Source organism: Herpailurus yagouaroundi, unplaced genomic scaffold (genome assembly GCF_014898765.1).
Source record: "Herpailurus yagouaroundi ecotype Mexico unplaced genomic scaffold, PumYag 216, whole genome shotgun sequence".
Classification (NCBI taxonomy): Eukaryota; Metazoa; Chordata; class Mammalia; order Carnivora; family Felidae; genus Herpailurus; species Herpailurus yagouaroundi.
The window spans coordinates 14942958-14967814 of record NW_024412447.1 but is presented as its reverse complement, the minus strand read 5'-3'; the positions used below and the strand labels follow the sequence as shown (position 1 = coordinate 14967814).

The 24857-nt window shown below is 48.8% G+C and overlaps 1 protein-coding gene across 6 annotated transcripts in view; it reads left to right on the top strand.

Annotated features, from left to right (window-relative positions):
• The window catches only part of CALN1 (calneuron 1), a 532439-nt gene that overhangs the window by 20649 nt on the left and 486933 nt on the right, over nucleotides 1-24857 (top strand). For 4 of the 6 annotated variants that reach the window (XM_040456205.1, XM_040456203.1, XM_040456207.1 and 1 more), the window contains exon 2: nucleotides 20832-21021. In XM_040456205.1, coding sequence (XP_040312139.1) covers nucleotides 20903-21021 — 119 coding nt within the window. In that variant the 5' untranslated portion in view covers nucleotides 20832-20902. Of the gene's footprint in view, nucleotides 1-5472; nucleotides 5562-20831; nucleotides 21103-24857 lie in introns of those variants that run through there. The other 2 variants (XM_040456204.1, XM_040456206.1) reach the window with 2 other exon arrangements.

Here is a 24857-nt window from a genome sequence, read left to right as displayed (position 1 = left end):
CCCCCCCCCCCCCCCCCCCCCCCCCCCCCCCCCCCCCCCGGCTCCCAGCCTTGCATCTGTGTGGTCCCGGGTGAACTGAGAAGCGTGGGGCCAGTGTGGGAGAGGTCTTTGGTTTTACATTCCTTCCGGGAGGTATTTTCCTCCAGATCGTCTCTATTTCATCCCTGTGTATATAGCGGAGCTGCTACCTAAGCCTCGGAGTTCGGCATCACACGAACCGCGGAGGACACTCAGTGGTCCAGCTCCTGCTTTCCTGTGCATGTGCTGCTTTTGCTGAGACACCCGTTCACCCGTTTCTCTGACCCTGGGAGCTAAGGCTGCCTTTCCCGGCGTGGAGCTGTGGGGAGACTAACCTGTATCTGAAAGACAACTGGATGGTTCAGATTGCTTTTCGCCCTTCTGGTCGCTGAGTTGGAGGCAAACGAAACTGTACGAGTAGAAATTGACACTTAAGCTCCACTGAGACTGTCCCATAACCTGAGTCCTCCCTCTTCTGCCCTCTGCCCCATCAAAGCCTTAGCATAGTCCGTGGAGGGGTGTAGGGAGAGGAGTAAATGGATTCAAATATTTGGGTTTGGGTGAGCGATGGGTTTACTCCTTCCGCACTTCCCCTCCGCACACTGGTGCTGCGGTGCTTCACACCCACAAGATGGCAAGATCACATGAGTCTGTAATAAAGAGGAATCTAGTTAGTTCATCAGCATTGTCTCTTCGGCCGGGCAGTGATTTCCTGTTTTAAAAGACAGTGAAATTGCCGGTGTGAGAACTGGTGCCTGCTAAAGGAGATCGTAAAGTGGCCAATTTAGGAGAGCCACGGTGCACGTTTAGGATCCATTTATATGTTTTCCACCTAGTTCCAGAAAGGATGCGGTGCAGGGCAGGTTGCAAAGACGCATGTCCAAGTGCAAGACATAATTCAATAACAAATAAATGGACGGAGAAAATAAGACCCCGGGAAAACAAGACTGAGGAAGCAAGGCTGGAGCCAGGAGTGAGGTTAGGACGCAAAATCCATGACATCAGACCCTGTTGCGTTTGCTAGAGGTGAACTCCAGGGCAGCCCTGGGCTTTCTCTGAGCCAACACAGAGAGGGAAGCAGTCTTTGGTTGCAGACCCAGCATCCGTGTGAGAAAAGCAAACCAGCTGCTCCGGAGAGGCACAGGTATTCGTGTTACTGGAGGCAGAAAGAAATATTCCCCCACAGGTCCCCCAAAACGGGTCACAGTGCAGTGCGACCAGCAGCGTCCTGACCCGCCTTACCGCCAGTCCAGATGGCAAGGAACTTAATAGGGCAGACTGTTGTAACATTCCTCCAGGTGGGGGGCACGGCTAGGGAGACAGAGCTACCCCAAACACTCTCTGAAGGTCTGACTCAATCCTAATCAGAGTTAAGCCTCTGACAGGCTGCCTTTCCTTCAAGCTGTTCTCCATGATGAGTGATTCTGTGGTGTAATGTCGGAGGCTGCTGCAGTGTTTAAGGTGCGTGTGTGTGTGTGTGTGTGCGCACGTGCACGTGTGTGTGTAAGGGAGATGGTAAAGGAGGGGGTTGCACTGGGGTTTACACACCCCACCCTCTCCACTTTGTTCCTTTCATTTTTCACATTGGGGTTCCTCGTAAGACTTGAAGAAAGAGGTCTCCCACTGCTAATAGTAGCTTGACAATTACAGTTTAGAAAAAGGGAGGGACTTGACTTGATGGGCGGTGGTTCTCCCAACAGCATGAGCCTTGAGCAGTGAAGGTTGAGGTAATTCTCCTTGACAAGTACTTGGAGGGCAGCTGCCCTGGGCTGCTGGTTGGGTCCAGCCCCATATGCTTTAACAGTTGGTAGAGCTGGAGGTGGCACTGACTCTCTCATGGAGACTGGGGAGGTGACCAGGACACCCTCCTGAACAGAATGCTAGGCAGGATGCAGTTCCTGGCGGACCAGTTCCTTAGAGCTGGTATCTCTTCTGATTGGTTGGTATTTGACTGGCATCCATTTTGATCGGTCAGAGTTTGCGCCCTATGGGTTGTTACCAATTTTGAATATCACCCTGCCCTTGAGCAGGGCTGGGAAACTCCTCGAGGAGAATTTGGGGTCCCATCTAGAGTCCAGACCAAGGGTCTAACAACTTCCCAAACTCTGACTGTGGCAGAAAAAAGTTTGATCCAGAAAAAATGTAAACATCTACCTCAGTGATTAACGTCCCCGTAAACACCGATTACGTTTAACCATGGACGTCATAATTTCCTCTGAGATAAACTGGGCACAAATTGAACACCCAGGTCCTAGAGCAAGCTAACTTTACATACATATTTTGGACCCGACGGCAGCTAAGTGATGAAGAATGTTTTCTGAAAAACAATGACGTTGGGTTTCAGGATAGCTGGTCTACCTCCTTTCTTTTTGACAGCAATTAGAGATTAAAGCCACTTGTCTATAACAGCCACTAGTAATTCATGACCATAAAACTGTGCTCTCTGTTCAAAAAAGAATAAGATTGCTCTGTTCTCTGTCAGCGTTCAGTTCATCTAGGAGGGACCTCAAGTAATAAAGATAGAAAACAAGGAGGAAAAAGTACAATCTTGCTTTATTCCATGTTTATAGTTTTGGGGTGTTTTCTATACATCGTTTGTTATTCTAAAAGCTGGGGACAGAGAAAGGGACAGAACTGAACAGGTTCCTGTTCTTACGGAGCTCACATGCTAGTGGTGACATACAGATAATAAAAATGTAGCAAATATTGCCTATTATGACTTGGTGCTAATTCCAAAGTCTGAATCAACTTGGTGTCCATCAATTACCTTTCCTCTTGGGTACGGATCATGTTTTTCTGTTTGTGTGTACATCTAGTAATTTTGAATTGTGCTCTGGACTTTGCGAATGATATGCGGTAGAGACTCTGGGCTCTGTTATGTTCATCTGAAGAGTATTTATTTGTTTGTCAATGTGTTTGTTTTAGCTGGATGGTGGCTGAAGTGTCCACTCAGTTCTTTGAAGCTTGGCTGGGCTGCTCAAGTCTGCCCTGTCCGTGTGGACTTTGGGGGTCAACCAGAGGTTTGACAGCATTACTCATGAGATTTGGGTCCCTCCCTCTGTGATCCTCTCCTTTCTGGGGCGTCTCTCATCCTTTCTAGCTGCCGGGGATGCCCTCAACTCTGTCTTCTGATTCCTCAGCAGTAAGACTTCAGTGTCTGGCCTCACAGGGTACTGATGGTTTTGGGGGGCTGCCCTTGGGTGAAAGCCATAAAAACAGGAAGCTGCTCAGTTTCGCTCAGACTTTCGCTCTTTCCACTCCAACTCCCCTTCAGTGTCTTCCTACTTTTGGTCACTCTCAGTGCCTTTTGAGCACTAGAGTCTTTTACGTATTGCCCAGAATTTATGACCGCTATTTGTTATGACTGTTATTTACAGCTGAGAGTTGGTTTAATACGAGCTACTCTGTGATGAATAGAAGCAGAACTCCCAAGCTTAGCAAATAAATAGATAGGCAGGTGGGTAGGTAGATGGAGATCATTTTGGATGGTGACACGTGCTGTGATGGCAAAAAATAGAGAGTGCCTGGAGCGTGTATGCGGAGTGGGTAGAAGAATGATTGGGGCCAGCCTCTTAGGAGGTGACATTGAGATGAGACCTGAATGATAAGGGGCAGCCAGGCATTCATGGATCTAGGTGTGAGCCCTCCAGGGGGAGCATCAGGTATACAAATGCTGAGGGAAGAAGGGGCTTCGTGCGTTGGAGAGGAAGGGATTCGGTGGCAGGGATGAGTGGGCGGTCAGAGAGGTGGACGACAGCTAGATCATCACACACGGCCTCATAGACCACAGTAAGGCACTGGCATTTTGTTCCACATAGGATGAGGAATCACCGAAGAATTTTCAGCAAGTCATGATGTGATGTAGCTTATACTTTCCAAAGATCACTGTGGCTTTGCAGAGGAGCAGGCTGCCTGGCCACCTAGGTTGGGGGGGACGAAGTTGTGGGTGAGAATTGCAGCCCACCGCAGGCTGCACTGTGGGTGATGGGCCCCAGCAGGGTCGAGGCAGATAAGCAGCATACAGCGGGGTCAGTGCTGGCCATAGCTGGTCACTGTCCCCAAAACAAAGCCCTAGATGAAGTTGACGGGGTGGTTCCCAAGAGACTATTCCTCAGCTGGGAATTTCAGCTCAGTGGTCACAGCAGAATAGCCCTGCTTGGCCCCATCTGTCTCTCTGTGGAGCCGGGCCTGGAGGGCCTGCCCCACAGAAGGGTCTTCTCAAAATCCCATAAGACAAGGTGTCCCGGTCTGAAATTCGATACATGTGACACAGATCAGTACCGGTCTGTCTCCGCTGCGTTTCCTGAGCGTTGGCCAATCTTGGGGGCTCCTGCTCAGGGGCAGGAAGCTGGGCCCCTCCTGCCAGCTGGCAGGAAGGCACAAATTTAGATGCATGTATTTTCTAGCAGCTGGATTATTATAAAATGTGAGGCCTCCTTCTAGAATGCTTACGTGGTGTGGGCCCTCAGGATGCAAGGCCCTTTCCAGAGAGTACATGGGCCCCCTCTAGGGAGGTAATAATTCTTGCCCTGGCTCAGGGGCAGTGTCTCAGGGGTCTCCTGGGATGAGATTATCTAGGGAGCCAGCTCTCCAAGGACAGAGTGAAGGAAGGAGCCTCTTCCCTTGACCTATGTGTGCAGCCTGGCACTTTCTGCCCTGGGGGTAGACTTGCCCTATTAGCACCTCGGAAAAGCAGAAGAAAAAAAAGCCATGAAGGTAAATAGAGGGTTACCTGTGCACAGGGATGCAGGAATGGCAGAAAGTAGGAAAGTCGAAGTTTGAGATGGAAAGAAAACTAAGAGAGAATAAAGAGAAAAGGAAACACACGAGACACACACATTCTGAATAAACACCCAGTAAAAATAAAGACGAGGTGATGAAAATCCGATGAAACTGATGCGATTAGTGTCAAAGAGAGAGCCAACAAAGTAAGAAGGTAAAACCAAAAAGGTGAAAAGAGAGGAAGAAGACGGTGGAAATTTACACGAAGGGTTAAGAGCAAGCATTAACAGCATAAATGATAAATGTGTATTGAAATTGAATCTCCCTGGAAAGGAACGTTTTAAATCAGCTCAAAGCACAATGCCAGGTGCTGCTTGGCACCAGAAGCAAGGGCCACTTGGGCTGATGGTCCCCTGAAGAGAGGAGACTAGTTAGGGGCAGAGGATGGGAGAGGGAGGTTCACAACCAGCCGGGGTCCCTCTCCAAAGGGTGGATCTGTAGGCAGCACGGGCCCCCTCCCTTCAAGCTCTTAGACAGCCAGGGGGCTGTGGTCTCCCACGCTCACGAGTCTGGCCAGAACAGCTCCCAGAATTAGCACCTGCTCTGCCAAGGCCCTGGGCAATGAAGCATGATGACCTGGCGGGCGGGGCGGCCCGCTGCCCCCCCCCCCCCCCCCCCCCCGCCGCCGCCGCCCGCCTCACCGAGTTTCTGTGCCCAGGAATCTGGGGAAATAAAACAGCCTGTCTCTTTCTGAAGCTCTACTGCCTTTGCTGGGTGTTGTAGAAGAGGCAAGTCCCTTATCCCAGGGACCAGGTGCTCAGGTGAGTCCCAGCTTGTCCCCATCTCTGCCCTGCTGGCCCCAGCCCATGACAGTCAGGGGTAAAGGAGCCCTGAAATTCAGGTATCCATCGGCAGTGAACGAAGCCTCCCAGGCAGCATCTACCTAATGAAAAGTGGTACCTGTTTGGGGTTGTGAGAGGTCGTGCGGCCTGCGGGGTGCAGGGTGAGATCGGGTAGCTATTTCTTCCTGGGCTGGAGCAAAGCCCACATATGCAACTTAAGTGTCTGTGGCACCTTGCTTTATTTTCCCAAGCTGCTTTCTGGTTATGTCTTCAGACAGTGCTAAGGTTAGGGTTAGGCTTAGGGTTATAGTGAACCCTGATTTGTATACACACCCTGGGAATGCTCAGAAGATGGGGCAGATCCCTGGAATGACTCCCAGGCCAGCTGCAGAAACAGAGCTGGGATAGTATTCCCATAGTCAGGACTAAGAGTACTTCCCAAGCCCAGCGTCCAAGGATTACTCAGGAAGACCCAGACGTAATCCCTGAGTTAAAAATGACCAGCAAATGCCCTGCCCAGAGCTACCCCTGGGCATCAGTGAGGGAAAACCAAGTGTTCCTGGGACCGTCTCTCTTCCTTGCTTCTCAGTGGGTCGGCCGGTCTACCCAACCAGGAAGCAAAGTCACCATCTAGGATGTAAAGAGCCTGAGCCACTGAAGGCCCCATCAAGATAGGGTTTGTCTAAAAGAGTTGTCCCCTTGGAAAGCTCTCTCAAGTTCCAGGAGCCCTAGGTGAGCTGGGCGTGCCCAGGAGTGGTGGGTATATAGCCACGGGCAGGTCCTGTGCTAAGTGCTAGGGACACCGTGGTGAATGCGGGGACTGCCATCCTCCAGACCCCTGGGGTGGGGGTACAGAGCTCCTCCCAAAGAGGAGGAATGGGGAGGAACCGGCAGGCAGAGGGGGAGGAGCTCCAGGTCAACCTGGAGACCCAGCGATCGCTGGGTGGGGCTCAGAGCACAAGATCACCGCGACGGAGTCTGAGGCCCGTGTGTCCCAGGGAAGCCAGGGTTACCCCAGACCTATTGATGAGTCCCCACAACCATGACTAATGAACAAGAGGAGTTAATGGACTCCTCTCCATTCTCAAAGCCTCTGCCAACTCTGCCACCAAGAATAATAAGCATTTAGAAACTAATTATACATCTGGACAAATCTGTTTCAGTCTGCTGGATTGAACATAATCATATTAAAATATAATGAACACATTCAAATACACAAGGCCTGATGGAACAGTCACTTAGGAACCGGTGCTGGCAGGAGAGGGGCTGTGAGAGCTCGGTGGGAGCGGAGCCCCCTCGGGCCTGTAATTGATTTCCTTGTCACTTTTGGTTTAGGTCCTTAATGCCGGCTTGTTCACACAAACCACTGGTGGTTCTGTACCCTGATTTTGTTGCCTGGCGTCCAATCTTTGTCTCGTCTGGGTTGGAGGGATAAAGTAGGGGTTGCAGGATGCTTCTGACACGCCGGAGACTGCAGCCTCCGGCCCTCTGGGCAACCAAAGTCCGCTGCGTGGCAGGTCTCGTCCGCGTCCTCCTTGGGAGGCAGGGTGGAGGGCACCCAACGGCACTGGTGTTTCCCAAAGCCCGGCCTCTAGATCCCTATCTGGACCTTCCTCAGCCGTACGTATTGAGCATGTCTCCAGCCTAGATGAGGACTCAGGCCTCTACTGGGAATCCCCGAGGAGGTGAGTCTGCTCTGGCAGCCGTCCTGGTGCCTGGAGCATGTTTTGGCCAAGCACGCCCTGGATCGAGGCTTTGGCCTCAGCTCCCTGTGGTTTCTTGCTGCTGTCCCGCACTTCTCTGCCTCCTGTACCAGCTCATTCCAGTGCATTCCAGCTGGGTGTGACGTCGCGGGTGGAGACCACCGGGAAGTGTCAAAGGTGGAGGGAAGGGGCCCGTGTAGGCATCGTGATCGGCTTCTGGAAGAGCGTCGCCATAGCGCACGGGCAAAGTGAGTCTGGGGCCGAGGCTGGTTGCTCTTGTGCTGCTTCTAGATGGGAGGTCCTGGCCCCTGGGGAGTACATGGGGCACAGGCACCTGCATGACCACTGATGAGGGAAGCCACAGTTGAGAGCCAGCCTGCACCAGACAGCCAGGTCCCCACGGTGAGGCCGGTGGGCCACATCTATGCCCCCTAGCCACGCACAGGCCTCTTCCTACTGCTGGGGTCCCACCATCTGAATCACTGCTCTGGCTTCCAGAATTGTCCAGGAGGTTCCTTCCAAATGAGATGGTGAACTAGATGGCTCACGGACCAGAGCTAGCCCACAAAGAGGTCTGCCATTGTTGTTCTTGCGTTGTTGTGTTTTTTATTTTGTTGCTGTCTTAAAACTTTTGACGTGGTCGCCGGCATTTTAAAAATCAGCTGACATATTACTTTAACAATCCGCGTTTCCAGTTCCTTTTTAAACATTCCATCTGGCCATACTGGAACGTATCCCGACAGCAACAGTTGGTGATGAGCTGTGGCCACCCCTTTGGACAAGGGGAATCATTCCATCATGGTCTCCTGCCACCTTTGTACTGGACATTTGGCCTTTTTGTATCTTTATGTTACCGCCCAGTCCCTGTAGGCACTGGGGTCACCACTGGCTGCTTTAAAATAAGGATCCCACACTCGTATGAATTAGACTCTAGTGCTGAGCCAAGAGAAGGGTGCAAACCTCGCCAGCTCTGACTGCATGAAGAAACACCACTGACTGGGGGGCTTAATCAACACACATTGATTTTCCCACAGTTCTGGAGACTGGAAGTCTGAGATTAGGGTAGAGCCTGGTCAGGTTCTGGTGGGAGCTCTTCCTGGCTTGCAGACGTCTACCTTCTCACTGTGTCCTCACGTGGCAGAAAGAGAGCGAGCAAGAGAAGGTGAAGGAGAGAGAGAGTGGTTGTTTTTTCTTCTTATAAGGCTACAGTCCCAAAGGATTAGGGCTCAACACTTACGATCTCATTTAGCCTAAATTGCTTCTATAAAGGCCTTCTCTCCAAATACACTCACAGTTGGGGGTTAGAGCTGCAGCATGTGAATTCGGAGGGGATACAGTCCAGTCCACAGCATCCCTGGATTTCAGGATGTACATTTGGAGGCAAGAGGACCACCGTCGAGAAGGGCAATTAAATGACCAGTGGGGGTCTCAGGCCATCCAGTCATGTCACAAAAATGGGAACAAATGCTTGAGCGAGGGATAGACTTGGCAACTGCAAAGGGTGGGGACACGTGGAGAGACAGGGCACATGGTCCCTGGCCCACGGCTCCTGCGTCTCAGCAGTCCTGGGAGAGAGAGAGAGACTTAAGGAAAATTCAGGACATCCTTTCTCAAACATTTGCTTGACTAACCCACACTGGCAATTTACGCTGGCCATTTCCAAACTCTTCCCTTCTGCTCTATCTCTAGAAAGTTCTATGCTCCTGTACTGGGGTGAGGGTGAGAATGGCAGTGGGGGTGGGGTCGGGAAAGGTGGGGTGAGGTCCTTCCAGACCTTGCTGCTTGCACGCAAGCAGGGCAGGGGCAGAGAGAGAGGGAGACAGAGAATCCCAAGCAGGCTCTGCACTGTCAGCACAGAGCCTGACATGGGGCTCGATCCTGCAAACCAGGAGATCACGACCTGAGCAGAAATCAAGAGGCAGACGCTTAACCGACGGAGCCACCCAGGCTCCCCAATAGGGGACTCTTAAAAGCAGAAAGCCTCAGAGATGGTGTGGAAGCAGAAGGAAGGGGAACATGCATGTGCGGGCATGCGTGCATGTGTGCGGGCATGCGTGCATGTATGCACGTGTGTGAGTAGCAAAACTTGCCCGGACGCCCAGCAGTGAAAAAGCAGGTATTAATAATGTCTTCCCCTGCAGGAGGCAGCCCCCAGGTCGGAGGGTGGGACTGACCTTGTCCAAATAGGTTCTAGGCACCAGCCTGCGTGGCCTTCTGGAAGCTTCTCAGGGAGCTGGTGGAGCAGGACCAGCCATGGCCAGGAGGCAGATGGATGAATGTTGTCCTACTAGGAAAGCCAGGCTGGGGGGTGTGGCCTCCATCATCTGGGAGCTTCTTTTTAGGGGTGGGGAGAGGGGTCCTCCAGGGAGAGCGGGGTGTATTGGGGATTTCTCTGTCCAATGGTTGACAGGTTCTGGAAACTTCCTGAGGCTGGGGACAGAGAATTTGACCAAGGCCTGGGGCTTGGTTTGGAACGTGAGGTATTTTTTAAAAGTTTTTATTTAAATTCCAGTTAGTTAACGTATAGTGTTATATTAATTTATATATAGTGTTATATAAATTATATTTATATTTATATATAGTATTACATAACGTATATAATATGTAACATATATATATAACGTATAACGTTATATTAATTTCAGGTGTACCATATAGTGATTTAACACTTTCACCTTGCTCAGTGGTCATCACGACAGGGACACTTCTTAATCCCTATCACCTGTTTCACCCATCCCCCCCACCCACCTCCCCGCTGGTAACTGACGGTTCTCTACAGTGAAGAGTCCGTTTCTTGCTTTGTCTCTCTTTCCCTCGCCCACCTTTGCTCATTTGTGTTGTTCCTTGCATTGCACATGTGAGTAAAATCGTACGGTATTTGTCTTTCTCTGACTGACTGGGTGTGCCGGTTTGGTTTTCCCAAAACAGGTTCAGTGGGACAGGCATGGGGGGTTGGACAGGGGCTGGGGGTCCGTTCATCCAATGGCTGTCCCTGGGCATGCAGGCCCACCTGCGCCCCAGTGAGCCAGGGTGGGGTCTGGGTGGCAGTCAGCATTCTGGGTCCATATTTGGGAGCTGTCTTGAGTATCTTTCATTGCCCGGGGAAAAGAGTCCCAGCCAAGAGAGCGGGTACCCGGGGGGTAGGGCTTCTCCCCCCACCCCCCAGTGAGGGGAAGTGGTAGGAGGCAGGGAACCAGGGTCCACACTGGGGTTCATGACCGAATCCTGGGCAGCGGAAAACAAAAAGAGCGAGCCTGGCCCCCAAAGGTCCCCCATAGGGTGCCACGTTTGCCAACCAGGTTGGGACCACGGCACATGCAGGAATGACAGCATTTGTATGTATGCTAGATGAAGAGAGAGGCTGTGGGTGGCCAGAGGGACCCTGCCAGGATGCTCTGGGGGATCCCCAAGGGCTGGGCAGGAAGGGCACCAGCCGGGCACCACCTCAGCCTCTTTGCAGAAACTTAGTGGGCCCTACTGTGGGGCTCGGGAGAGGAGCCATGTTTGGGAACACAGCATGCATGTTCCTCCTTCCGCCATTCACCAGCTCTGTGCGTCGTGCCTCAGGTTCCTCACCTCTAGAATGGGGATAATATTAATATTAGGACCCGCCTCACAGAGTTATCATGAGGATTAAGTAACAAATTCACGTCAAGTTCCTAGAACCCCACACTTGGCACGGAGTACTTCATTTGGGTCAACCATTACTAGGTATTTCATCCAACTTAGATGTCATCGATTGTAAAAGTCTCCCTGACTTCACAGATGTTAAAACACGAACGTAGTTAGAGTCTCGGAACATGAGGTATGGTATTATTTGGTGTTGATTATGAGGGGATCAGAGCAAAGGGAAGCTAGATGCTGCCTCCTCTGCCAGTACAACGAGTGGGAGTCACTTGGAGGAACTTCTTATACTGTGTCTTCAGGTCAGAGGCTGGATGTGGGTCCAAGACGGCAGGGAGTGGGCGAGATTAAGGTGGTGGGGGTCCGTCAGGGGTCGCAGCAGGGCTAAGTGGGCCCTGCAGCCTGGGGCTGCACACCAAATCCTGCTGGGATGAACCCACTGGGACCTTTGAAGACCAAAGTGAGACAGCAGATGCCCCCCCTTTTCTTGCTACGCTCCATGCGGGACTCCCTGGTTATGCTAATATCCTTGTACTATGAAGACTAATGATACTCTTCTCTTAGATGTGCTTACTATCACTAGTCACAGCTTGCCGCTTACCTTACAACAAATCACTATACGCCCCTGCCCAGAGACTCCACGTCTAAGAACGATTCCTGTAACAAGGTCACGGACCAAAGGAGTGTCTGTCATTGCGGACATTCTAGCCATTGTGATATACTTGTAAGTGAGAGAGTTCGGAGTGAGGGCGGATTGTTTGGAATGCCTCACAGCACATCCTGTAGGCAGCGGGCTTCATAGCATCCCACATTCATTCAACAAACATTTACTAGGTGTCTACTAATTCCAAACCCTGAGCACGTTTGCAGGGACCATCCGAGCTACCATGCCAGTGATCACAGCAAGGGTGGCAGAAACTCTATTATGCCATCTTACTCAGCCAAGGAAAGCTAAGGAAAAGCCCCTGTCCCGCGCCCTTGTTTCTAACCTGGCCTCTTCATCTACTTACCTCAGCAAACACTAGTGAATGTCCAACCCTCTTGAATGCAAAACTGACCATGTGTCCAGAGCACATTGTGTCCCCTTTACACACAAGGTAAGGTGTCAAGGTCCATACTTATCACACCTTGTTTCTAACCATTTTAAAAACTTCTTACTATGGAAAATTTCAAATTTTTCAAAAAATTACAAAAATAGAGACTAGTGTAATGGAACTAGATGTATGAAACGCAAACTCCGATAATGATGGGTATCTTTTAATCTTGTTTTATGTTTCCTGGTATGGTGTGTAATTTCACACATAAATACTTCAACATGTATTTCTAATATATACAGATGCTTTCTTTTTTAAAGTTTATTTATTTCTGAGACAGAGAGACAGAGCATGAGCGGGGGAGGGGCAGAGAGAGAGGGAGACACAGAATCGGAAACAGGCTCCAGGCTCCGAGCCGTCAGCACAGAGCCCAACGCGGGGCTCGAACTCACGGGCCGTGAGATCATGACCCGAGCCGAAGCCGGACACTCAGCTGACTGAGCCACCCAGGCGCCCCTACAGATGCTTTGTATTTATGGAACTAAAATACTATTATCACTCTCAACAGAATTAACAGTAATTGTTCAATATCATCCCCATGTTCGATTTTCCATGTTGCCTCAATTATGTAGTTTATTCAAATCAAGATCCAAATAAGATACATGGATCACAGTTAATTGATAGTTCTTTTAAGTATCTTTTAATCCGTAATAGTTGCCCTCCTTTTCTTTCCATACCATTTATTTGTTACAGAAACCGTCTAGTTTGTCCTGTAGGACTCGCCATATTCTGTTTTGGTTTTACTCTAGTCTCACGTGTTATTTAACATATTTCTTTATGCTCTATGACCCTGTATTTATATCTGAGGGCTTGATTATATTCGTAGTCTATTCTTTTTTATGTTTATTCATTTTTGAGAGAGACAGAGACAGAGAGAGAGACAGAGAAAGGGAGAGAGATCACGAGCAGGGGAGGGGCAGAGAGAGAGGGAGACAGAGGACTCGAAGCAGGTTCTGCACTGACAGCAAAAAGCCTGAGATGGGACTCGAACTCATGAACCATGAGATCATGACTTGAGCTGAAGTTGGACGCTCAACTGAGCCACCCAGGTGCCCCAATTCGTATTCTATTCCTACGTAAAGAACATGTTTAGGTTTGCTGTGTGCCTCCTATTGCCTCACATCAGAAGGCGCTTAATATGTGGTTGTCCCACTTTGTCGATGTTAAGATTGAGGTTCTATCAGCCTGATTCATCCCGGCCAAATTCCCTATCAATGTTACACATTATGATTTTAATAGCCATTGATGATCATTACCTAGATCTATTATTTCATGACAGGTGGCAAAATGGGGTTGTTTTCATTTTATCATTCCGTCTGAATTTACTTGTGATGCCTCTCTAAAGAACTTTTTATCATCAACAGTCTATACAGAAAGGCAGGGTAAATTGCTTGATTATTTCCTTTCATTTATCATTTCTTTTTAAAAAAAAAAGAGTGAGCAGTTGGTGCCCTAGCAGTTACATTCATATCCGTTTTCAGAGTAATGGATTATTCCGAATCTGGCCAGTGGACCTGTCTTAAAGTTGGCCTCCTCTATCACATGACGTCATTGGGAGCTTACCTGTATCCAGGCCTGACTTTTATGCTTCCTCCCACGGAGCTGAGTCCTTATGGCTGAAAATGGTATTTAGAGACCACAGTATGAGCTCTAGTGGTGCTCACTGCTGCTGTTTCTGCAACTGTCAAGGCGTTTTAGTGACAAAGCCAGGACACGCATGTTCTTTTTTTTTTTTTTTTAATGCTTATTTATTTTTGAGAGAGAGAGACAGAGGGAGGGAAGGAGAGTGGGGGAGGGGCAGAGAGAGGGAGACAGTCTGAAACAAGCTCCACACTGGCAGGGGAGAACCCGATGTGGGACTTGAACTCTTGAACCCCTGAGGTCACAACCTGAGCCTAAGTCGGATGCTTAACTGACTGAGCCACCCAGGCGCCCTGGGACATGCATATTCTTGAAAGACAAAAGTAAATCCTGAAGTCATACTAATATTGTTATGCAAGTTAAATTTTCCGGTTCTTATTTCACTTTAAAATTTTATATCTATGTCTCTTTTCTGCACCACAGAAAAGCTTGATTCCTAATAACATTAATTTATTTATGATTTCTCCCCTAGGCTCTATCTCACTTGGGATGTGCAATCAAAATATTAAGTTTTAAAGGATTTAAAAAAAATCCTTCTCTCCAAAGTTAAGCATCGACCTGAAATATAGTTGTGTCTGCATGTTTTAGTTTATTTTCTACTTTTAGGAATTCCTTTACTTTTCCTTTTGATAGAACTTTTAAATACGTAACACTTCTAATTTATTTATTTTTGCCGTTATGAACAGGCTCTGCTTGTGTGTTACTTCTTCTCAGTATTGTTTCTATATATGAAGTCTAATAAGTTCTATATGTTAATCTTATATCCTGAAAATTTGTTAAATTCTCTTATTATGTGCAATAGGTTTTTCATGGGTTCTTTTGGGTTTCTAGATATATAATTATATTATTGAAGGAGAGCTGGTTTTATTTTGTTTCTTCCTTTCTAATCTTATGCCCCTAATTGCTTGTCTAATCATATTGGTTAATGCCGACGATGCAGTGGGAATAGTAACAGAGACAGTAACAATACAGTGAATAGTAGTGAGGATAGAGACTTTATCTTGATTTTAGCAATTAAGTCTCTGGGGTTTTCTCAAAAGGAAGAGGCTGGATACTGACTCTTGAACTGGTGTGGATATATATGTATTTATGTTAAGGAAGTATCCCGTTTCCTACTGCGTTGTGATTTTCAATTTTCGATTGAGTTGCTCAGAGCCATTTATATTTCTTGGTTTTCATTTTGAGGAACCAGGATTTAGGATGTTTTGCTTATGTGACTCTCAGCCAGGACATGAAGGGATATTGGGACTCCTGAAGAGTAGCAATTGCAGAATTATGTTGCAGGTGCTTTTGAGGAACTACTTACAGTTTTTAGACGTGGATTCGAATCTTGGCTTTGTCTGGGTATCCATGTTATTATTATATATCTAAGTGACTTGGGGTAGAAACAGGGAGAAAGTGAATTTCACTTTTATGTTACATTTAAGGGAACATTTAGCATGTGCTTTTGTATTTTTCAGAAACTCAGTGGACATTTCCTAATGCAAACCAGCAGTTTAGTTTTTATCTGTTATTTGAGCTTTTGAATATTCCTTGGTATGAAAATATTGTAAGTGAAGTGTCCTCTGCAGGAAGACAGCTTCAGAGACAATAAGCACAAAGCACCATGGTCAGAATTTGTTGCTCATCAGCGCGTTGAGCAGACTGTTTTCTTCTTTGACAACATGCATCCTATAGAAGGCACTCCAGTGCCCACGTGTTCCAGTAAATGCAAGACTTAGCTTTGGGGCTGGCTGGACCTCACACTCTACCTCTGACTTCTTGCTCTCAGCAAGTTGTACCTCGCTAAATACCACTCATTCCACTCAACGTTTTGTCCAAAGGTAACTTCCAAACAGAATTGTGTTGAAGGGAACACTTGGGCGCTGTTGGTGAGCGTGTAAATTGGTACAACCACGGTAGAAAACAGTGCGGAGTTTCCTCAATTAAAAATAGTTTCCATGAGATCCAGTAATTACACTTCTGGGGACATATCCAAAGGAAACAAAATCACCATCAAAGAGGTATCTGTACTCTCATGTAGAGTGCAGCATTATTCACAGTAGACAAGGTATGGAAACAACCTAAGTGTTCATCAATGGATAAATCAATGAAGAAAATGAATGAATGATCCCATATAGATCACATTTTCTTCATCAATTTATCTATTGATGGGCACTTAGGTTCTTAAATATATATATATATATATATATATGCATATATATATAATCCATATGATATATATGTGTGTATGGTGTATATATATGTGTGTGTGTGTGTGTGTGTGTGTGTGTGTATACAGATATACACATACTTGGCTTATTTCACTTAGCATAATCCTCCAATTTCATCCATGTTGCAGCAAATGGCAGGATTTCCTTCATTTTTTGACTGATTAATATTCCAATGTGTGTGTGTGTGTGATATATATACATATACATATATACATATATATATCACACACACACACATTGGAATATTAATCAGTCAAAAAAAATGAAGGAAATCCTGCCATTTGCTACAACATGGATGAAATTGGAGGATATTATGCTAAGTGAAATAAGCCAGATACAGAATGACAAATAATGCATGACCTCCCTTATATACAGAATCTAAAAAAAGAAGTAACAGATAACAGAATGGTGATTTCCAGGGGGTAGAGGGTGGGGGAGGGGAAGGGAGATGTTGGTCAGAGGTTACAAAATTTTAGTTACAAGATGAATATGTTCTAGAGACCTGAAGTCCAGCAAGATGACTATAAATAACAATAATGTGCAGTACGGGAAATATGCTAAAAATAAACTTGAACTATGCTAAAAAGTAGTAAGTGAAAGAAGTGATGAACAAAGTGTTAATTAGAATTACATTCCATTATAACAAGAATAAATTTTATTTGTGGATCAATCTGATGACACAGGCGGAGGACTTTGAGAGAAAAGATCCACCTGCAAAACCCTTGTTGAGCATTACAGAGGATACAGTTGTGCTTATAATGTGTCTATCAACAACTGTAAAATGTAGCAGGGGCTACAAGATACAAAAGACTACCCAATGTGGTCAGAATGGGGGGAGCATTCTTGGCAAACATTCGACGTGGGTCTTAGTCTGAATAATCAGTCTGGGCAGTACTTGGGGTGCATCCACCCCGTATTTGTGAATTATTTATGCCAAAAAATGCAAGCTGGTGCCCTCCAATCATAACCATTAGATTTTCAGCCATACCTCACTCCCACAGTGATTGCAATTTCAGACACTCCAAAAGGGACGACAGTCTACCAAGGACTGAGTTTGCCGGTGACCCGTGTACCCAACGGGATGCTCAGAGACATGGATGCTGGAATGATGAGGTTGACCGATTCATGGAGACTGCATCCCTACTTCTCCCCTCTGCAGAGGCAGGCACAGGGATCCATTGTGCTCTTAAATGGTGGGACTGAAGGGAAGAACTAGAACCTCCCCTCTTGGATACTTTTTTTTTTTTTTAATGTTTATTTATTTTTGAGAGAGAGACAGAGTCTGAGTGGGGGAGGAGCAGAGAGAGAGGGAGACACAGAATCCGAAGCAGGCTCCGGGCTGTCAGCACAGAGCCTGACGCGGGGCTCGAACTCGTGGACCGTGAGATCATGACCTGAGCCGAAGTCAGACGCTCACCGATGGAGCCACCCAGGCACCCCTCCTCTTGGATACTCTTTACGACAAACTGACTCATTGAACTGAAGAAGCAAGAGCAACCCCTTCTTTGGTCTATGCTTTGTGTCTGTGTTGCCATCTTGATTCTGGGTTCTTCGGGGCTGTGTCTGTCCCTACCCTCCTATAGGTTCAGCCCAACACCCATCTGAACAGAGTGGGTGTTCAGCCTGTTAGGTGCAAAAGAAAGGAATTAATAATGATATCTAGCATATGTAGCACTTACTCTGTGCCAAGCGCTTTACAATAATCCTAAAAAGTAGGTGCCATTATTATGAGACCCATTTTGCAGATGGGGGAACTGAAGCACAGAGAAGTTAAGTTACTTCTCCAAAGTCACACAGCCCGTAACCGGCAAAGTCAGGATGTGACCTGCATGGCCTGATTCAATTATCCGTGTTCTCAAACTCCTCACCACCCCCAGTCTCTGCATATTATGCGTTGGTAAGAGAGATGGAGTAGATGGGACACCTTGAGTGGCCCTGAGTGCCTCACAGTGGATGGGCAGTGCTCCAGGAACATTCTAGATATAAAAGGAAGTGATTGGGTCATGTGTTGAAATGAAAAGCTGAAGAGGAAGGACACCGCTGTGGGTCCAGGAATTAGCCCAAAGCTCTAACTTCAAAACGTGGGCTCAGAAACCAGCTCCTGGCTGACCTTTCAGATGGTAACAAAGACAAGTGGCAAAGGGGCATGAAGGAGAAATTCTAGAAGTTAATTGCCCTTAGGATTCTCATGAGGAAAAGAGATAAGTAGTTAATCTGGGGACAAAGAGTTATGTTCAGCAGGTATTTACTATGGGTCTCAAGGTGCATAAGGGCCACCAGGGACTTGGCAGGTGTGTGCACCATGGCTCTTGTCTTCGAGAAGCTCCTAGAGAAATGGCAGGATGCACGTCCATCTTCTATCCAGATGCCGACTTAGTTGACCCTGGGCCGTCAGCCCCAGCCTATGAAGGGCTCCTTTGGTATCCCCCATTGTGTGACAGGCCAGCCTTGACCTGGGGAGGAGCATTCTGGGGAGATAGCTTCCAGCTGGAAGAGCCAAGTCCCCTTTTGGCCAAGAGACCAGCCCCCAGCTTTGTGTTTCTCTGACACATCACGAGTGCTGCAGTGAAGGGCAGCAGAGGCCAGCTGAGCAGGTGTAATTGTTCCTTATGGGGAAGCTGCACCCCGAGGGCCTTGCTTCTGTTGAGCTAGGAGCAAGTTCCAAGTAATTAAGTGGATTGGGTTCTAATGCCCTTGTGACCATCAGCTTGGACATCCTTCGCTGAGAGCTCTTGGCAGGTCCTAGTGCTGCCTTGGCGGCCAGGCTAGCACTGAGGGGGGGGGGTGCCCCTGCCCTGGTGTCCACTCTGCGTGGAGGGGACTGATGAGGGAGGGGACTCAGCATATTCGGAAGTTCTTGTATATGGGGAGCTAATTACTCTCTTTTGAAATCTGTGTTTGCCACCAATCACAACTTTCATGGTGCGAAGCCTGTCATGGCAACTAAAAGCCTATCTGAAAATAAAATGACACTGTTTTGTTTTGTTTTGTTTTGTTTTGTATTTCTACCGTAATGACACAGGACACTTGTTTTTCCTTTTTAACTTAACGTGGTAACTAGAGATGATGACAAGAGTACAGATGTGTGCACAGCACGTGTGGGTCAGCAGGTGCCATAGTGCATGCGGGTATGGGTTGTGTGCCTACATGTGTGAGGGTTCCTGTGGGTGCTCGTGTTGACGGGGACAGTGTGTGCAGCTGTGTGGCTGTGTGTCCAAGGGCAGGGGCTGGATGTGAGTGTGAGATCACACATAGGCTGTGAATGTTTGAAGACCTGTCTGTGAGCGTGTGTGTGTGTGTGTGCAACCCTGGAGATAAGTAGGCTTGCATGGATGTGTCTTACCTATGGCTGAGCCTGTCTCATTTGGGCTGGGATGGGGCTGACATTCAGCGCCTACCACGCATTCAGTCACAACCAGAGTTTACAACACTGATAACATGCACACACACCTCTTCAAGGCTTTAGGTTTCCTAAAATTTTTCTAATGTTTATTTATTTTTGAGAGAGAGAGGCAAAGTGTGAGTGGGGGAGGGACAGAGAAAGAGAGAGGGAGACAGAGAGACAGAATCCGAAGCAGGCTCCAGGCTCTGAGCTGTCAGCACAGAGCCCAACGCAGGGCTCGAACTCACGAATCGCGAGATCGTAACCTGAGCCAAAGTTAGATACTTACCCGACTGAGCCACCCAGGCGCCCCAAGCCTTTGTGTTTCCTAAAGGCATTTTCTGAGCCTATCCCCTATGAGCTGACTTCTGCAGGGGGAATGCTTCCCAGACATAGAAATAGACCTCTCATCAGAACGAGAAGGCTAGAAGTAGATCTGGGAGCCTTTTCCCAGGAGGTGATGGGCAGGGACCCAGAGTGAGGGCTGGAGACCCATTTGCCTGTTGCCGGGAGAGGCCACTGCCAGCTGCAAAGTGCAGACACCCCCCCGCCACCCCGGGGCCAGCTCTCTTAGACGAGGACTCGGTGTAGGGTGACCAGGGCTTGTTTTGTTTCACCACCAAGATCCTTCCAGCTGAACTCTCTGTGCTTCGCACCTCTTGAGACTCTGTTTTATTTTCCTTTCCTTTTAACTTCAGTATGGAACCAAAGAGAACCAATATTGATCAAGTGTTAGTTCAATAAGCGTTTATTGCACAACCAATTATTTTAAGGTTGTTCCCCCCCCCCCCCCAGGCCCCCATGACACGGTGTGCATGTGAATTACTCCCTGCCTGGAGCTTTGCTCAACACAGTGCTGCCGGGAAAGAGGGGGGGAGACTGTGGGCAACAGCAGAAGTGGGCCCAGACGAGGGGGGTCTTAACCTGAGCCCCGTCACAAAGGACGGGAAGGGGTTAACCAGGTGTGGGAGAGAAAAGGAGAGATGGTGACGTAAAGGGAACCCAGCCGCTCAGTACACGTGGGAAACAAGCCTGATGGAAGCTGGTGAAGGAAACTAGTCTTGGACGCTGTTAGGTTTGTCTACAGAAGACAGGACGACATTGCCCTGGGATCGCCAGCAGCGTCACACGCCGGGAGGCTTGGCAAGAGTCCCCTCCCGAAGACGGCTATTTCTAACTCTGGCCCCCACTCTGATTCCGTGGCTCTGCTGATGTCAACAGCCAGGCAACAAATTATGCTGGCAAGGCGCCGGGCTTTCTTGCAAGTTGCAATCACGTTGGCCGCTGTAGCAGAATACTACAGCAGAGCCCCCGGGAGTGCGAGCGGAAAAGTACCTGTAAATATTCCAAAGGTTGCTTCCAAAGGCACATTATTGGTTTGTTGTGTAATACCCTCTGGTGACATTGAGGCCTTATTAATAACTAAACATCTGTCACAACTGTAATTATACTTCTTAGTGCCATGATTGTGCGGGTTGTGCATTGTCCTGTTTAAACACGGAAGGGAGGGTGTAAATAATTTAGGCAACCGACGTTGAGTAAATAACCGAGCAGCACCGTGCGGGCAGTAAGTTTCTGTCAACTTCTTGCAGACCGTGTGTCTCCGCTGACGTTCCCTTGATGTGCTCGCAAATCTCCCTGAGAACATCGCCCTGGACCTCCGATGCGGCTGCCCGAGCAACCTGGAGAGGGGAAGCCTGAGAATGAGGAAAAGGGGGGCAGAGGAGCCCCCGGAGGGGGAGAGGAGCCGCCGAGGAGCCAGGCCCCCGACTTCCCCACTTGGCAAGTCTTCTCCCCCCAAACCCCCCGGAGAAAGCGCTCTCTCGAGTGTTTGCTCAGGACTTGATTGTTTTCAGCCCTCAGGTAGGGGGTGGTGCGGGGGCGGGGGCTGGGAGCCTTTGCTGCTGAGCGTCTGAGTGTCCTGTGGGTGGGGGCGAGGACAGGACGCCTGGGAGGGGTCCTGAGAGGATGCGCGTTCCAGCTGGGTACAGAGGTTTTACCGCACATCTTGAGCCTGACAGGTTTCCACGGGCTGTTATCTGAGACGTGTGGACAGAGCAAGGGGATGGGTTTGCAAACTGACCCTGTCAGGAGCTGATTAGGTTAGGGGGTGCTTGTTAGGAAGGACAGATATCATTTATAGAGTGCGTACCCCGTGGCGGCATGGGAGCAGGAGCTTGGCAAAGATAATCTCGCAGTCTCCCAGTCTTGGCAATGAACCCTCACAATAACCCCGGAGGATGTGTCATTAACCCCATTTTTACGGGAGAAAAGTAAGATATTCGACAACTTTCTCCAGATGGCCCAGGCAAAGGGAAACCCAGGATTCCTGCCCAAATCTCTCTGAATCCGAAACTTACATTCGTAACCACTGGCCTGCCTGCCTCTCCCCTCTTACAGGTGAGGAGGTCGGTTGAGGGGGAGGGGTTTTGTGCTCCCCGAGCCGCAGGGGTTCAGTCCTGTTCTCTTTCTTGCCCTTGGAGACGTTCAAGGCTGTAAAAAGTCAAGAGGAATTTCAACTCCGGGAGGCTTTTTGTACAGAGGGAAATTTTGATCTACGTGATCAAGGAGTTGGTCTGTGGTGAGTCATAGAATCGGATATGTTCTGGAATGGTCTCCCTCGGGCTACTGGGAATGGGCCCTCCAGCCGTCTCTGCCACCGGTTGCCAGGAGGGACCGAAAGTGTTTATGGTGGGGGCCGTGAGATTATGGTTTGGGCTGCAGGAGGAAAAAATGGAAGTGGGAATATATCTGGTGACTACAGCTCCTGCTTTTTAGTGATTTCTCCCAGGGGCTGGGGACGAGACTGCAGGTTCAATCCAGAATCTTCTCCAACACAACTTACTGTTCGGGAAATGAAAGCTGGGGGCTGATGAGACCCGTGGCCAAGGGCATGGTGTGCTGAAGGGCAGGCTTGGAGCAAGTCTCTGATCAGGAGGGTTGGCTAGGGTGGGAGGATAGACCTGGGCTGGGCCTCCCCATTCCAGCTCACCGCTTCCAGGAGAGGAGCCCCAAGAGGAAGAATGGTCCATTCCAAGGGTGAATTTCCTGGTCGGCCTTTCCTCAGCCTAGGATAAGTGATCGAATCCTGGGTCCTTGCCCTGGGAAAGTAGGGGACATGTTGAGGGAGGGAGGTCAGGACTGGGGCAGAGAAACTCTTCTGCATGTCCTGTGGGGGTTGTGGCAAATGGCAAATGTGGAAAGGATAGTCATCTACCCTACTGGCTATGACGATATCGTACAGGAAGCAGCAAAGATGTCTGATGGACTCAGAAAGACCATTTTGCTCAACATATTCCCACAATAAAAAATATTTCCTCATTTGCTCCTGTGGCTTTGGGATTTAGGATTTGGGGCCAGAGCTGTGATGGGCATGAATTGGACAGATTAGTCTCGCCCGTCTCCAAGGGCAGCAGTGGCCCAGGTGGAAAGAATCTGCTTCTCCCACACCATCGGCTTCTCCTGGGGGGTTGGCATTAATTCTTTGTGGGCCCCACGCCGAGGGTCTCTATGACTCCTGGATTATTCCTATCATGCATTCACATCACCACAAACCCATATTTACTTACTCCTTCCTTGGGGACACACTCACACATTTCTCAAAGATTTCCTTATGCAGTAGACAGAGCAAGACGGCTAAAAAGAAGGATGAGGTGGGGCCATGGGAGGGGGGTTTGATGGTCTGGGTCTCAACACAAGGGTTGGGCATGGAGGGGACAGGAATGCGGCCCACCGGAAACATGTCCTCACAACAGTCCCCAGCAACGTTGTCTCGCGGAGCACATTGTGTCCCGGTCCTTTGTTCCTTGGTTGGAAACTCCTTCAGACGGGACAATGTTAGGGCTAGCCTACAGAGCATCAGAGGCCTCCTCAGCCCCTGAAGCAGGCTGTGTGGTGGCCCACGTGGTTATGCCTGGTGCGGGCAGAGAAGAAAAAATTACAAAGTAGGGAGGCCTCTCCTTGATGTGTCCCATCTTCCTGCCCCAGGTCATTCTCCCCCTTCCTGGTACCATTTTGGTTGCAAGTAACAGCAGTCAGGTAGAGCTCTCCTAGATGGAAAGGGAAATATATTTGGAAGACTTTAGGCAGGGGTTAGGGACATGGGGGTTGCCTCGTGGAATCCAAGGCCTAGGAGGTGGCTGGAATGAGGGCCTAGGGGGACACAGAAACCCCAAGAAAACGACTTCTCTCTGCCTATCTATATCTCCTCAGTTTCTCTGTCCACGTGAAAATTCTCCATGTCAGATAGCTGCCAATTTGGCAACTAGCCTCAGCTGAGAATCAGCATGGTTTCAATTTCAAATTCCCTGGGAATAGGCTCATTGTTGTCCATTCGAGATCAAATCAACAGGGTCCAGGGAAAGAGAGTCAGAGGGCACGGGCACGGTTTCTTCCACTATAAATACACAGATGGGAGAGGAAGACAATGGCCAGAGAAGTGGGTACCTCATCACCCTACTTCCTTGAGATATTGGATTTTGTAACCCATTCTTGAAGTTGGCTGGCTGTCCATTAAGTGCTGGAAAGGTACTTGCAATTAATGCTCTAAGCTGGAGGGTTTAAAAGAAAGTGGTCCCCAGACGAGAGAATTATCACTGATGGAACAAAAACAGTGAGGTAGATAAAACTGGCTGGGGGCGCTCTCTAAGTGCAGGGTGGAGAGAGACCCTATGCAGAGGGCAGGGACTGGAGAAGTAGGGTACCCTTTGGTACCTCCAGCCTTCCTCCCAGATCTCCTCCTGAGATTTACAGAAGAATCCTGCAGAAGAATCTATTCCTGTCTTTGCTTAAGTGTGGGTAGGCTTTCTCTTGATGTACCTGAAGGAGATGACCTATCCATGGGGACCTCCTTCACTTCTTTGAGTCAGCATGAAGACCTGACTTGCCTCTAGCCTGCCAAGGTGCTGATTCCTCAGCCTGGAGGTCTGAAGGGATGTTTTTTCCCCTTTTATCCAGACTATGGGATCTGGGGTCTTTGGGCCAGTTCTAGAGCTGACCCATGGATCGTCAGTAGGCCCAGATGGCCAGCTGGAAGGAGCCCCCAGGAAACAGAGAGATGCCCAGGTGGCTTCCGCAAACTACAGCTAAGTAAACAGCCCTACCGCTTTGGTGCTGCCCCAACCCAATCTGAAGGAAGTTTTTCTAATATGGGGAGAAATGGATGTGGACTCTTGATATATGAACTAAAAATAGTCCATGTTCCAAACAAAGTGTTTTTTAGTATTTTGAGATGAAAACGTGTAGACAAAGCAAGGATTCAGAATGCATGACTCATTAAATTGCTGATTCTGAAAGCAATGGAAATTCAAAGGGAATTTTTCTCTCCCTATGTCTCCCTCCCACCCCTGTTCTGAATAGCTTATAAAAAGAGTCTCTACATAAACAAGACCCATAAACTCCTCCATGATTTAAGGTCCTGCATAGGAGAGGCAGAAGGAACTCAACCTTTATTGCCTGCTTACTAAGCTGGCCTCCCTAGCTGGGCTGGAATTGACCAGAATCTGCCCTCCCCCAGTCTGCCCATCCTCATTTCCCTTCTTCATCCTCTCCACCCTGTCCCAAGGTGTCCAGGAATTTCATGGCCCCACTATGGCCACTGTTCCTCCCTCCCCTGGGTT